Source organism: Cynara cardunculus, assembly GCF_001531365.2.
Source record: "Cynara cardunculus var. scolymus isolate 2C chromosome LG 10, CcrdV1, whole genome shotgun sequence".
NCBI classification, from domain to species: domain Eukaryota; kingdom Viridiplantae; phylum Streptophyta; class Magnoliopsida; order Asterales; family Asteraceae; genus Cynara; species Cynara cardunculus.
The window spans coordinates 21,897,857-21,911,351 of NC_037537.1; the positions used below are offsets into that span (position 1 = coordinate 21,897,857).

General features: G+C 36.9%; 2 protein-coding genes across 2 annotated transcripts in view; one reads left to right on the plus strand and one right to left on the minus strand.

Moving 5' to 3' along the window:
- Positions 1-361: 361 nt before the first annotated feature.
- LOC112520119 lies at positions 362-8,201 on the plus strand. Its single transcript, XM_025128420.1, has 9 exons — positions 362-1,907; positions 2,037-2,983; positions 3,061-3,147; positions 4,804-4,956; positions 5,804-5,967; positions 6,049-6,196; positions 6,628-6,750; positions 6,883-6,970; positions 7,974-8,201. The coding sequence occupies exons 1-9, from the start codon at positions 362-364 to the stop codon at positions 8,144-8,146; spliced, it is 3,429 nt and encodes a 1,142-aa protein (XP_024984188.1). The 3' UTR covers positions 8,147-8,201.
- Positions 8,202-8,881: 680 nt separating this feature from the next.
- The window catches only part of LOC112519379 (probable voltage-gated potassium channel subunit beta), a 7,397-nt gene continuing 2,783 nt past the window's right edge, over positions 8,882-13,495 (minus strand). The window contains exons 2-4 of the mRNA XM_025127459.1: positions 11,783-11,923; positions 9,505-9,669; positions 8,882-9,192 (exon numbers count right to left, since the gene is read on the minus strand). Of these exons, the coding sequence (XP_024983227.1) occupies positions 9,079-9,192; positions 9,505-9,669; positions 11,783-11,923 (420 nt within the window). The 3' untranslated portion in view covers positions 8,882-9,078. The remainder of the gene's footprint in view (positions 9,193-9,504; positions 9,670-11,782; positions 11,924-13,495) is intronic.

The window sequence follows — 13,495 nt, forward strand, 5'->3', positions numbered from 1 at the left end:
AATGCATGAATGACAATATGTGATTTTTTGATTGCAGGATGTCTTGAATTGCAACTTATTGGAGCCATATATAGAACTGCATTCATTCTATGTGCATAATTTGACAAAAAAAAAGAAAAAATTGAAGCCCAGCAACTTGAATGGATATTCGGTTTCTATCTATGATAAGTTATAGTGTAAGTTGCAACTGTAACATATTCAAGGCCCGTTTCAATTGAGATTTTTCCTGCCTCAACGCTGTTGTGATTTCTTGTTCCAGAATATCAAGCCTTTAAAGCGTGCATCTTTGGAAGAGACAATAATGCTATTGCGCTGCTAAGTAATCTTTATATCTTCAATTTGACAATTTTCAGTTGAGAAAATGACAAGTGAAGTTCCGGATACTGCAGGAGCACAATTAGAGAATGGTCTAACAAGGAACGGAAGTGATATAGATTCTCGTATACGCAATCTATCTATTCAAACAGGTGAAGAGTTTTCTCCAGAGTTTATAAGAGACCGCACACCTAGAAGAAAAGCAAACACCGGTGAAGATTGTCCTCAAAAGGTTTCTAAAGAGCGTCGGTCCCCTAGAAATCTATTAGAGGTTCTTGAAGATTGCCCGCTAGAATATCCTCAAAACCATGGTGCATCTACACGAAGTTCCACAGAAAATCTTACAGATCAACACCAACAGAGGAGAATAGGCTTTCATTTCAATCCAAACCAGCAACTTGTTTATGATGATCGTGCTGGTTGTGGGATTAGCAAAGGAGATCCTGAAAACAGAACCGGTTCTTCAGGTTTTTGGTCTGGCAACGGAATTCCAGTTCAAGCAGAGAAACATGCATATTCTGATTCATCAAGCAGATGTCACTATAAGGATTATACTCCAAGGGAATATCAGCAGCATCAACAACCATTGACAGATACAGATGAAACCTATAATCACCAACTTGGTTTTTATTCTACTTCACCACAATACAAATCAGGTTCTCCGCGCTCATACCAACATTACGGTCATGTTTCAGGAATCCCAGATGGTTCTTTTTGTGGGAAAATGAAATTTCTATGTAGCTTTAGTGGGAAAATATTGCCAAGACCAAGTGATGGGAAGCTTAGATATGTGGGAGGGGAGACACGGATCATATCTATTAGGAAAACTCTTAGTTATCAAGAACTCATGAAGAAAACTAGTGCCATTTGCAACCAGCCTCATACAATCAAGTACCAGCTTCCTGGTGAGGATCTTGATGCTCTGATATCGGTATGTTCTGGTGAGGATCTTCAGCATATGATAGAGGAATATCACGAACTGGAAAGAGGGTCTCAAAGACTACGGATATTTCTTATACCTTTAAACGATCCTGAGAGTCCATGTTCTGATGATTCAAGGTCTATTCATCAGACTGATAAGAGCTATCAGTATGTGGTTGCTGTAAATGGCATGAATGAACCATGTCTTCGAAAGAACTCCAGTAAGGAGAATCTGCTGGGCAGAACAGTGGAATCTAGTCCAAGTTCTCAAAGATATACGCCTAATTCTGCTCAACCAATGGATGCTGGAGGCAGCTCATTAAATCTGAACATGAAGCTCATAAATCCAACTCAGATGATTCAGAGTCCCGTTAATATGATGTCATCATATATGCAGGCTCCTGCACCTCACATGCCAGTTCAGCTTAAAGATCCACTGAATCCACAACTGATAGTGTACAGAGATCGTGTGGACCCACCAGCATACGATAACCCCTATCATCTTGATGCCACCAGCTATCATGCCAATCATCCTCTCAACAGTGTAACAGCAGGCAATGTGTCTTCCTTCCGACATCCCCATGGTCAAGGTGATATGGACGTTCAGAGGCCTGTGCATAATGAATCTGCAATTCAGTCAAAACAGTTTGTGTTCTCTCAAGATAAATCGGGTACGTTTTATGACCCCAATTTCTCATTTAGGGGCTGTTTACTCGGTTCTGATTCTCTTACTGGGTAAGAGCTTTTTACCTTGTAAGAGATGATGCTGTTTACCTCCACTTCTTACTGACCGAGGTGCTGACCGAGTCAGACAGTGCTTACCAGATTGTTTTTATCGGTAAGCACTTACTACAAAACACTTGGTAAACAACCATTTTCAGTCGGCTTTTACCTAGACCAAACCTCTTACCCAAGTTGTGATGGTAAACGGCCCCTAAACAATACCTCAAAGGTCTTATCTTACTTGCTATGGCTCTCTAAAGACGCAGATAACTACCCTCTTCAACAAGATGTGGTTCCGTCAATGCATAGCAAACTAGAAACCCCCCCTTTCTTTGTGCATCAACAGGAGGCAATAAAGGAGAACACTCGAACATCTGGAAGTGACAATCTTCCAACTATTGCAACTTCTGACCTTGACAAGCAGTATGCAGAATGGAGTCAAGATAACATAACGTGGATGGCAAAGAACAATTCAAACTTAAATTCGGGTAGGGATCCAGATCAAAATCAGTACATTGTATCGTCAGCTACCACTTCAGGTGAGCATCATTATATTGTTAGGACACCAAGTAGTAACGCGATCTTCAATTTATCTTCTGGACTGCACTATGATTCGTCTCAAGAAATGGGCAGAGCAGACGTGTATTCTGAAAACCATGTCCTTGTAACTGCATCTACTGAGAGTGACTGCATTTTGAGCTCAAATTTGAATGAAAATGGCCCCCTTATCAATGATTTGGTGATTATAAGTCCAGCCATCCCTACTGCCATTAGAGGTGATGTTTCTCGTGTTAAGAGCTCTGTAGATAATGTTAGTGACAGGAGCCCATCGCAAATCTCAGATGATAAGAATGATGCTGATATGCCGGAATTCCCTCTTCTTGTTGACGGTATAACTGATCATCTGCCACCAGATATCCCCTCATCAGAAGCAGTTATGCCATATACTGAAGATGAACCTAGTGATGGAGTTTTAACCCCTAGCGACAAACAAAATGAGGGTGTTGCTCAATCCGATAGCAAGGTAACAGTCAAACGATTTATAGAAATTCATGTTAATTAGTAATTTCTTTGGTAGATTTGATTAATTACCCTTTTTAGGATGTTGAAGATGACAAGGGTGTTAAGGGCGAACACATCAGTGGTTCAAGAATAGCTCAAATGGAAGCAGGGATGTATGGTCTGCAGGTACTGTAATTTATGCTCTCTCCACACACGAAGCGCGGAATTGATATACAAGCACAATAATGAATTTTTTTTCAACCATAGGCCTAATATCTAAAAGACCTTGCACTTTAAAAAATAGGCATATCTTGTGGACCAACGTCACCCATGATTGGTTAAATGGTTACTAAGGAGGCAATATGCGAGTTACTTTGCAAATTTCTTTCCATTCTTGGTACTAGCTTATGCATCACTAGATATTAAGGTCCCATTTAACATATACATATTTTTTTTGTCCATCCCTATTATTAATTCTGGACATGCATATGGAGCTTGAAAGATTATTTTCCTATAAAATTTGGACCCTGAACAACATTTTCATCATGACATCTCGACGAATGTGGCCAGGCAACCCTGGACTACATGCTGTATTCTACTAGCAGACAGAAGTACGTAAAACATGTTTTCCCATCCCTTTTTCTTAAAAAAATCTAACTAAACTAACCCAGTAAATCTCATGTAGAGTAGAGGTAAGGTTTGCGGGTAGGATGTAGGCAAACCTTGCCTGTACTCCAAGGGGTAGGGACCGTCCCTTTCTCTTCTGATCTGCAAATACCAAGCCCCCACAGTTTGTTGCTTGGTGGGTTGGTATCATTTGGTAAAAATCTTTTTGGTTTCCCTCTCTAAATCATCTGGACTATGCTTTCAGTTATAATTGATTTTGCTTTTTAGTTTGACAAATGGATTCCTCTTTATCATCTAAGGCCATAAATGTGCATAACATCATGCCTTCAAAACTTTCCGAGAATGACCTATCATCTTATTACATATAAAGGCACCTATTCTAACAAACATGATTAAGCATGCTACTAAAAATGGTAAATCTATGATTTAAATTTTGCCTCTTCTGTTCATACATCCAGTTTCTCTTACATTGACAAGAGATGAAAGCATTCATTACGCATAATACTGCTTAGCTTTTTCCTTCTTGAATATGAAGCAAGAGAGAATAAACCTCTTCCAGTACACTACACCAAACCAAACAAGCCTCCAGTGGTGTCCGGGGTTAAATGTACGACCTATCCTCTATCCCAAAGAGTTAAGCGGTTGTTTCCGTGAAGACCCCTGATTTGTGAAAAAGTGTGAGAGGCAATGAGAGCTTGGCTGATGCAATATCTGGCAAGGTGCTACTTTAGACGCTAGTAGACTATCCTTTCATTTCAATTTGACATTAAATAGCCATATAACTTAACAAGTAAATTAGTCCTGTATACATATCCAATAGGGTGCAGCACATTATATTAGTGTGATTAAGATTTAGAACACATCTTAATTCTTAGCCTGCTGAAATCAACCTCCATCATTTGGATCAAGCGTCACTCTTCATTGCTAATCAGCCTGGATATTATAACATGGAATGATGACTTGAATGCTTATAGAGACCCCAAAGATATATAAAATCTCACACTATTGCTTTTACTCGACTCCTTGACTGGAAACTTGGTCATCTTCAATTTCAGAAGAATAAATGATGCTATCATAATGTTGCATGTGAAAGGTCATCATACCAATTCTGCAAATTGTTACAATTGATTCCGTCTTACCTCCCTTGCAAAATTTTCCATTATAAGAGCTAAAACTTTAGCTTATCCTAACCAACATTCTGTTTCAAATATGCAGATCATACGGAACTCTGATCTTGAAGAACTTCGTGAATTAGGATCTGGCACATTTGGAACTGTTTATCATGGCAAATGGAGGGGAACGGATGTTGCTATCAAGAGGATTAAAAAAAGCTGTTTCTCGGGGAAAAAATCAGAGCAAGAGCGATTGGTAAGTCATTGTTGCAAGTAAAAAAATCAATTTCATCTCTTCCTTGTCTTCATCAAAATTCACCATATTTTTTGAGGCAAATACGCATCAAAATATAAAGAAGTTTGTCTTGGTTCCTATTTAGTGTAACACCAATTTTTTTTCTCAACCAGTGTAACAAACTTTCAATTTTTCTTATTTCATACTCATTTTTCCACGTCATTGATGGTTACAAAAGTTGTTGGTTACAGGTCAAAATGGGTACGAAGTAGGAACAATTGAACGTTGCTACACTAACTGAATAGGATCAAAAGCAGACTACGTTGTATTTTGCTACATATTGGCCTATCTTTTGCCAGTGGTGGACCTACATAGGAGCATACCCGCTTCATGGTTCCGTTATAATGGAAAAAATTACATTTCTGAAGGGTGCCACGTATTGTTTTGTTGGGTGCCTTATATTTTTTAACCAAACTATTTCCACAAATCTTTAACGGTGGAGTTGGTAAATATTGCTACCTTTCTACAAAAGGCCTGGTTTTGAGTCCCATTTCTGTCAAATTTCTTAGTTTTCAGCTTTAACTTTGGTGTTTTTTATATACCATTTGTGTTTTAGAAAATATTTGAAGACGGACTCGAACACAGGTTCTTTTTGTGCAGGGACAAGAAATCAACCAACAGATCTATACTAATTTTGTGAAACATTTCTATAGATTTTATTATAGTCAGATTGTGTCATCACTTAAAATATTTGCTGGGTCCGCCTCTGCTTTTGCCATGTATTTAAGAAACTCATATGAGTTTGAGAATCTACCTGTATTGTGAGAGATAAAACTTTAAGGAATTATATCCTTGATTGTTTTGACAGACTAAAGACTTTTGGAGAGAAGCTCAGATCCTATCAAGACTTCACCATCCAAATGTGGTGGCATTATATGGAGTGGTACCAGATGGCCCTGGGGGAACACTATCCACTGTTACTGAATATATGGCTAATGGGTCACTTAGGCATGTTCTGTTGAGAAAAGATAGGTTAGTTTAGTTGATCAACTTATTATCCTCTTCCCTCATGACTCACTCAAAAGAAGATGGATATAAGGAAATATCTTGCAGATCACTTGATCGGCGAAAGAGGCTCATAATTATGCAAGACGCTGCAATTGGCATGGAGTACCTGCATTTGAAAAACATTGTTCATTTTGATTTAAAATGTGAAAACTTGCTCGTCAATTTGGGAGATCCTCAGCGACCCGTATGCAAGGTAATTAGAACCAAAATCTATCAGCTAACTTTGGATATATACATGCAGAGGGAAGTTCTCTTAGGAACCCAAAATTGATTAGGAACCCAGGACGGCCTACTGTGTGCCACGTGTTCCTCTGCAGGATGAATACCATTAATGATGAATACCATCATGAATAACACATTAATGATGAATATGGAAGTGTTATTAATCACGAATCACACATTCATGATGAATAACACATCCATATTCCTGATGAATATACCACGTGTCACGTTGTGGGCCGTTCCCGGGTTCCTAGTCAATTTTAGGTTCCTAATGGAACCTGTCCCTATGAATGCTATTGTTATATAAACATCTAAACCCTACTAGCTTAGGACAAAAAGGCATGTTATTATACACATTTGCTCTCTGGTTCTAATAGGGTGTCACTGGGATCTGGATTTCAGGTTGGTGACTTTGGTTTATCAAGAATTAAACGCAACACATTTGTTTCGGGTGGTGTACGGGGAACACTTCCTTGGATGGCTCCAGAGCTTCTGAGCGGTAGCAGTACTCGGGTTTCTGAGAAAGTAAGGCCTAAATTCCGCGCATCTAATTCTGGAGAGTTTCCCATGACCGAAACGGTTATATCTATCTGCATTATTGTTGTTTCTCTTTTATACCCATTTTTGTTATTTCTATCTTGATTGTGGATGTACCAGGTTGATGTATTCTCATTTGGTATTTCAATGTGGGAAATTTTGACCGGGGAGGAGCCTTATGCAGACATGCATTGTGGTGCCATCATTGGTAAGCTCTCATGTTTCTGAACCATATCTCAGTTAACCATCTGGATTTACCAACATCAGGACTTGTTATACCTTGGCTTTCTTTTTCTTTTTTTTGGAAATGGGTGATCCCAAGCTTGGCTCAGACTAATCCGAGGGTGGACCCACATGGAATGATATGGTGGCAGTGCATCATGGTTTCTTCGTAAGGGGGGAAAATTACGTTTATGAAGGGTGCCATCATATAGCTTTTAAAATTGAAATGTTGGCACAAGACATTAATAACTAAGATGGTAAATGCTCCTGCCTTTGTACAAAAGGCCATGAGTCCAACAATCGTCAAATTTGTTAATTTTTAGCTTAAATTTTAGTGTTCTTTAACATATACCTCTTGTGTTTTTTAAAAATATATGTAGATCGGACTCGAACATGGATCTCTTCTATTTAATGACAAGGAACCAACTAATAGATCTATACTAATATTGTGAAGAAAAAAAATTGGTCAAATTGTACCACCATTTGAAAAGAAGTTTGGGTCCTCCTCTGTACTAATCTCAGGGCAAATCCGAACTGCAGGCTTGCCCTATAACCCTGAGATAGATCTCCATGTGGCCACAAGCGCATATGTAGATGACAGGATTCAAACCCGGGTTGATTTTATCATCCCTTTGTATTTATCTATCATGCTACCACCCTTTGTGGTTTCTTTCATAAAAAAAACAAGGAACTGGTTTCCTTGTCAATTTCTTTTAAACCGTTGGGTCAACTTACACTCACTTCGACTAATTCCCATAAGCCCTAAAGTTAACACTCGGACAAACGCTCACATGGCCCTGAAGTTATCAATTGTTTTATTGTTGGTCTACTATAAAAACTCGCATAGCATAAAACCTGTTGATGGGCATTCTGGTTTTCTGATGGTTCTTGCAAAATTTCATTGCAAACTAACAATCGGACTTGAGAAAAAAGCCAAAAAAAAATCGTTCCGTAACCATGTTTCTAACGGATTTTTGATGTTTATGAAGGTGGGATTATGAGCAATACACTGCGGCCACCGATCCCAGAACGTTGTGATCGCAGATTGAAGGCGTTGATGGAAGAGTGCTGGTCGTATGATCCAGCAGCCAGGCCTTCGTTCACCGAGATAACAAACAAGTTCCAGGTTATGTCAAAGAAACAAAATCAGGCAAAAAGATGAGATGTAAATTAAAATAGATAGAAACAACAGCAACAGCAACAAAGGGTGTGTCATTGCTAGTGTTTTATAGCACTCAAAGTTTTGTAGCTCAAATGTGTTATATATATATATATGTAAAGTATATATGTATATGTGTGTGTATATATATATATATATATATCATTCTAAGAAATTTTATATATGGTAGAGAACTACAACTGGTTTTGCTTCAATCTGAAATTTCAAAATTTCAAAACTTAATTGGGAAGGTTGTAACGAGAATTGTAAATATTTTGAGAATTTGAGAACCGATTATATTATGAATCATTCATGGTGAATGACTTAAAAGTGTCCATGCATTTGCATGATATTCATCATGAATAATTCAAAAATAGTTAACCACAAGGGTGGTGACTGATTTGTTTGAGCTTAGCTCCAAAGGTCAAAAGCACCAAGAGGTCCCATGTTCAAATCCAAGGAGGAATAAAAATCCCCTTGTGGCCACGGCACGGAGGTTTAAATGCTATGACTCCGGGCTATCTGCAAAACAGGTGGTCGCCGTGGGAGTAGTCGGCTCGCATAGCGGGTTGGATATCTAGGTTAACAGAAAAATAATAATTCAAGAATAGTTAGTTCCTAAATTCTCAAAATACTTACGGTTCTAATTTGAGTCTCCCCCTAGAAGAGTAAATTAATAAGCATGTGATTCATTTTGACACGAGCCAAACTGAATCACTCCCGTTTTGTTCGATTTTCACGAATGTTTTAATCATTATAGAGCAAACTGTGAAACACTCGATATACCACATTCCCATTGGATATAAAAGCCTCAACAACATGAGGTCGACTACATAATACAAGGTTTGATGCAACTCTTATTGTAACGATCTCCAACAGGAAGCTAAAATGTGTACGAAAGTTGTGTGTGTGTGTGTGTGCGTTTTGTTGTTTGTTCACCTATATGATTCTGGCCGCTTCTGTTTGCTTTGGACAACGGCATCAATCTTCTCCATCACATCAGGTGTTAGCTTTGGAATGACTTTGATGGCCTTCATGTTCTCTTGAATCTGGCAACCCAAAAGACGATTATTTACACAATCGAAGAAAAAACTCGATGCAAAAACTGACGGTCGTTGGCTCAACCGTATCCGGGTTATTGGTAGAGCCCAGAGTTCAAAGCGTGAGTATTTGCTGCATATAAATATTACTTTCTTCCGTACCAAGATAGTCCACAATGAAAAAGAGACACGGTTTTAGATATGTGTAATTATTACATCTTTACCCTTACTAATAGAGGGAGTAATGAATTTATCTATCTCATAAGTAAGGGTAGAATTGGAAAGTATGAAAAAGAAGAAAGAGAAGGTGATGAATGTGACCTGATACTCCTTTGTAGCACCAGTAATAACTGATGAAACATTAGGGTTTGCAGCACACCAAGCAATTGCAAGCTGAGATAAGGGGATGTTTAGTTCATCTGCAATTGGTTTTAGGTTCTTAACTTTCTTCAGCACATCTTCAATCAATGATCTGCTTGCCAGATTCTGCAATCACTCCCCCAATCAACAACTGCCACATAGACGACGCTAATATCCAACAAATTCTTCAAAATGGAGATTTTGAGCGTGATTCAACAGATTCTTCAAAACCTTTCTCCATTTAAAATGAAGAAATGCAAGAGAGGGTGTGAAAATTTTCAAATTTGGAGAACTCCCGAAAAATGCTTGCCATGAGGGGAAAAAAAAAAATATATATATATATAGAGAGAGCTTGGTTCAAATACTAACCAATTTTTTTGTGTTAACTATGTTAACCAAGCTCAACCAATCATATTCCATCTTTTCTTTTGGTTCAAATGTAACTCATATATTAAATACAAGGGTATTTAAGTAATTTGTCATTTATGTAACTCCCAAATAATTAATTGGGAGTTACAAATTTGAAAATATCACAATTGATCATGATGCAATATTGATATTGGGGTTTCACACGTGTTCATGTTCTATAATTCACATTTATTTTAATCGACAGTTCTCACCTTTGACAAGTTCACGAGAACGCCAACTATTTAAAAAAACAAGAAAAAGGTCGTTAATATACAAAACCATATATGATTCACGTACAAAATCATACATGATTCTCACACACACACACACACTCTTATATATATATATATATATATTCACATACAAAACCATACGGGTTCAAAAGTCATCAACTTCCATTTTTTTTTTATGTTAATGTAAAATCACATGTGATGTTGCACATTAACGACCTTTTTCTTGTTTCCTTAAATAGTTAGCGTTCTTGTTTGAACCTTCCCCTCTCTCTCTCTCTCTCTCTCTCTATATATATATATATATATAGGGGCTCATTCAAGGGAGAACTGATTAGTTTGTGGTAATTGTGAGATCCAATCTCAACCACAAATCAACGGATAAATTAGGAAATTAATAATTATGGTAGTTTGAGTTAAAATTATAATTAGAGGGCATTTTAGGTATTTTTAAAAAACTCTTCTCTCCTCTCTTCGACCTCCAATCTCCGGCCTCCGGTGAACATTAATCCGGCAGGTACCAAGTAATCACAAAGATACATAATGTGATACCCATTGTGATATACTGTGATACCATTGCGATACCAACTATGATACCAACTCAAACCTTAAAAACAAAGATACACAATGTGTACCCATTGTAATATACTGTGATACCAATTTCACCGGAGCCCGGAGATTGGAGGTCGGAGAGAGGAGTTTTTAAAAAATACCTAATATGCCCTCTAATTATACTTTTAACTCAAATTACCATAATTATTAATTTCCTAATTTATCCGTTGATTTGTGGTTGAGATTGGACCTCATAGTTACCACAAACTAATCAGTTCTCATTTGATTAGGCCCCTATATATATCTATATATGGGTGAGTTCAAATAAAAACCACTTAATTTGTAAAAACCGTGAAAACCTCATTCAACCAATCATAATTTTTCATTTTGTTCCTTTTTTTATAATTATGAGAGGTTGATTAACCATTTTTATTGTGGAGGGTGTTAATCATGGATATTATCATCTTCATTATTTTAATTTTAGAGAAATACATGAAACAGTTTCATTAAAATTTCATTTAGTATATGAAATAATTTCATAACCACATATGAAACAACTTCATCAAAAAAAGTATTATATGAAACAATTTCACAAGATTAACAATTTCATGAAAATTTTTTATAAGATTAACGATGGATGAGAGTAGTTTTTACGGTTTTTACAAATTGGAGTGGTTTTCATTTGATCGTTCCTCTATATATATATATATATATATATATATATATATATATATCATATTAATAAGAAACTTTGAAATTAAATGTTTAGGAGAGAGAACGAATATTTTATTAAATGTATGAAATATTTTAATAATATAATCAATGTTGTAATCTTCAAAATGGAGAAGCAAATGAAGTTGAGTGAAATGTTTCCTAGAGATTTTGAATTGTGATTGTCCGCTTTGGAGAAATTTGGAGAATCTGTTGGAGATGCTATTAATATGCACAATGTGGAGTAAAATCCGGTCAGTGTTTTAAAAGGGGCGTCATATTATAGACACGTAAATATATGGATTTTGAAAAAGTTAGTTAAGTAAAGAGGTTGAAACCTTGTAGTTCTCCAAAGCAAATCGACTGTCGGATGGAACCCCTGAATTGTACTTTCCGGTCAGAACTCCAGACGCAAGCGGACTCCAAGTAGTAAGCCCGATGCCGTAGTTGCTATACAAAGGAAGATACTCGTTCTCAACCTGCACAACCGTTTTAAACTCAATCAACCATATTTCTTTATATTCAAAACAACAATACTTTTAGGTCTTCGGTTCGAGTCTCCTTAAAGCCCATTAGATTAGTCAAGGTGAGCGCAAGCTGGCCCACGGGCAAATGGCTTAAGGGGCTATGGGGAGCCTTGATTAGGGTTAAATATTACAATTAAGGCTAAATGTGATTATTATGAAACGATTACATTATGAGATATATAGTCACTACAACAACTTTACGTTTATAGGAAGCCTAAAATGTCTAAGCGTCATAATCAAATGTTTTATAGGACTTAAATTTATAGAACCAAGCAAAAAAATGTTCTATCTAAAAGTGTTACACGTTTACAGGGCGCTTTTGTGTAACATCTCAGGCAACCATATTAGATATTGTCTGCTTTGTCCACACCTGAACTCACGGTTCTAAAACGCGTTTGATAGAGAAGGTATTCCGGTATCTTATAAGACAACCTTAGTTCCCTTCTCCTACAAATGTGGGATCTTACATCTTGAATGTCTTAATAAGTTTCTAAGACACTTCTAAAATAAAGTGTCGTATTAGTTGCTTTATAGGACATTATTTGAAAAGTGTCATGTAAAATAGTTAATACGACACTTTATTTTAAAAGCATCCTAAAAATTTGTTGAAACACCGAAAATCGTCCTATAAATCTATTGTAACACTTTTAGATAGGACACTTTATAATTTGGTCCTATAAACTTAAGCACTAAAGTTGTACTTTCTAAAGAAAATAGAACAAGTACATTTGGAAACCAAAAAGTGTGTTATTCGTTTCGCCCCCTGGGTTACAAGACCCGTGTTCCACCCCTGTTGGCCCAAACACCCACAATTACAAAAAAGACTGATAACTTTTCACGATGCAGTCTTCACGTAAACAGTCGTTCTATCCTTTGGAGTTGAAACCACGTGTGCATACATCCTACTTCCTAATACCCTGCTTTCAAGTAGGATATACTGGATCGGTTTGGTTTCGTCTGGTTTAATTTAGTATCCATTCACAAATAATATGTGTCTAAGGTAACATCTCTATTCATTTATTGAAATTTTATTTTTCTTAGATTTATTGAAATTTTATTTTTCTTGTTTTTTAAGAGAAAAAGTAATTACTCAAAAGTTGGTATGGAAGGAGTGGTAGCATATATAGAGGCAGGATGTTTTTTATTAACCTGGATATCCAACCCGTTATGCGAGCCGACTAATCCCAGGGCAACCACCTGTTTTGCAGATAGTCCGGAGTCACCGCATTTGAACCTCCGTGGCCTCAAGGGGATTTTTATTTCTCTTTGAATTTGAACTTGGGACCTTCTAGTACTTTTGACCTTTGAAACCAAACTCAAACCAATCAGGCACTACCCTTATGGTTAGAGGCAGGACTTTTGATGATCAGAACACAAGTTATTGTGCTTGCAAAACAAAATTAGGGCATTCTTTATAATTTTCTTGAAAATAGAAAAATAAAAAGTTAAATTCTTCAAAAAGAAAAGGGCAAAATGCATAAAATAGCAATCTACTTTCATAAATTTCTTTATTATAGCATTGTA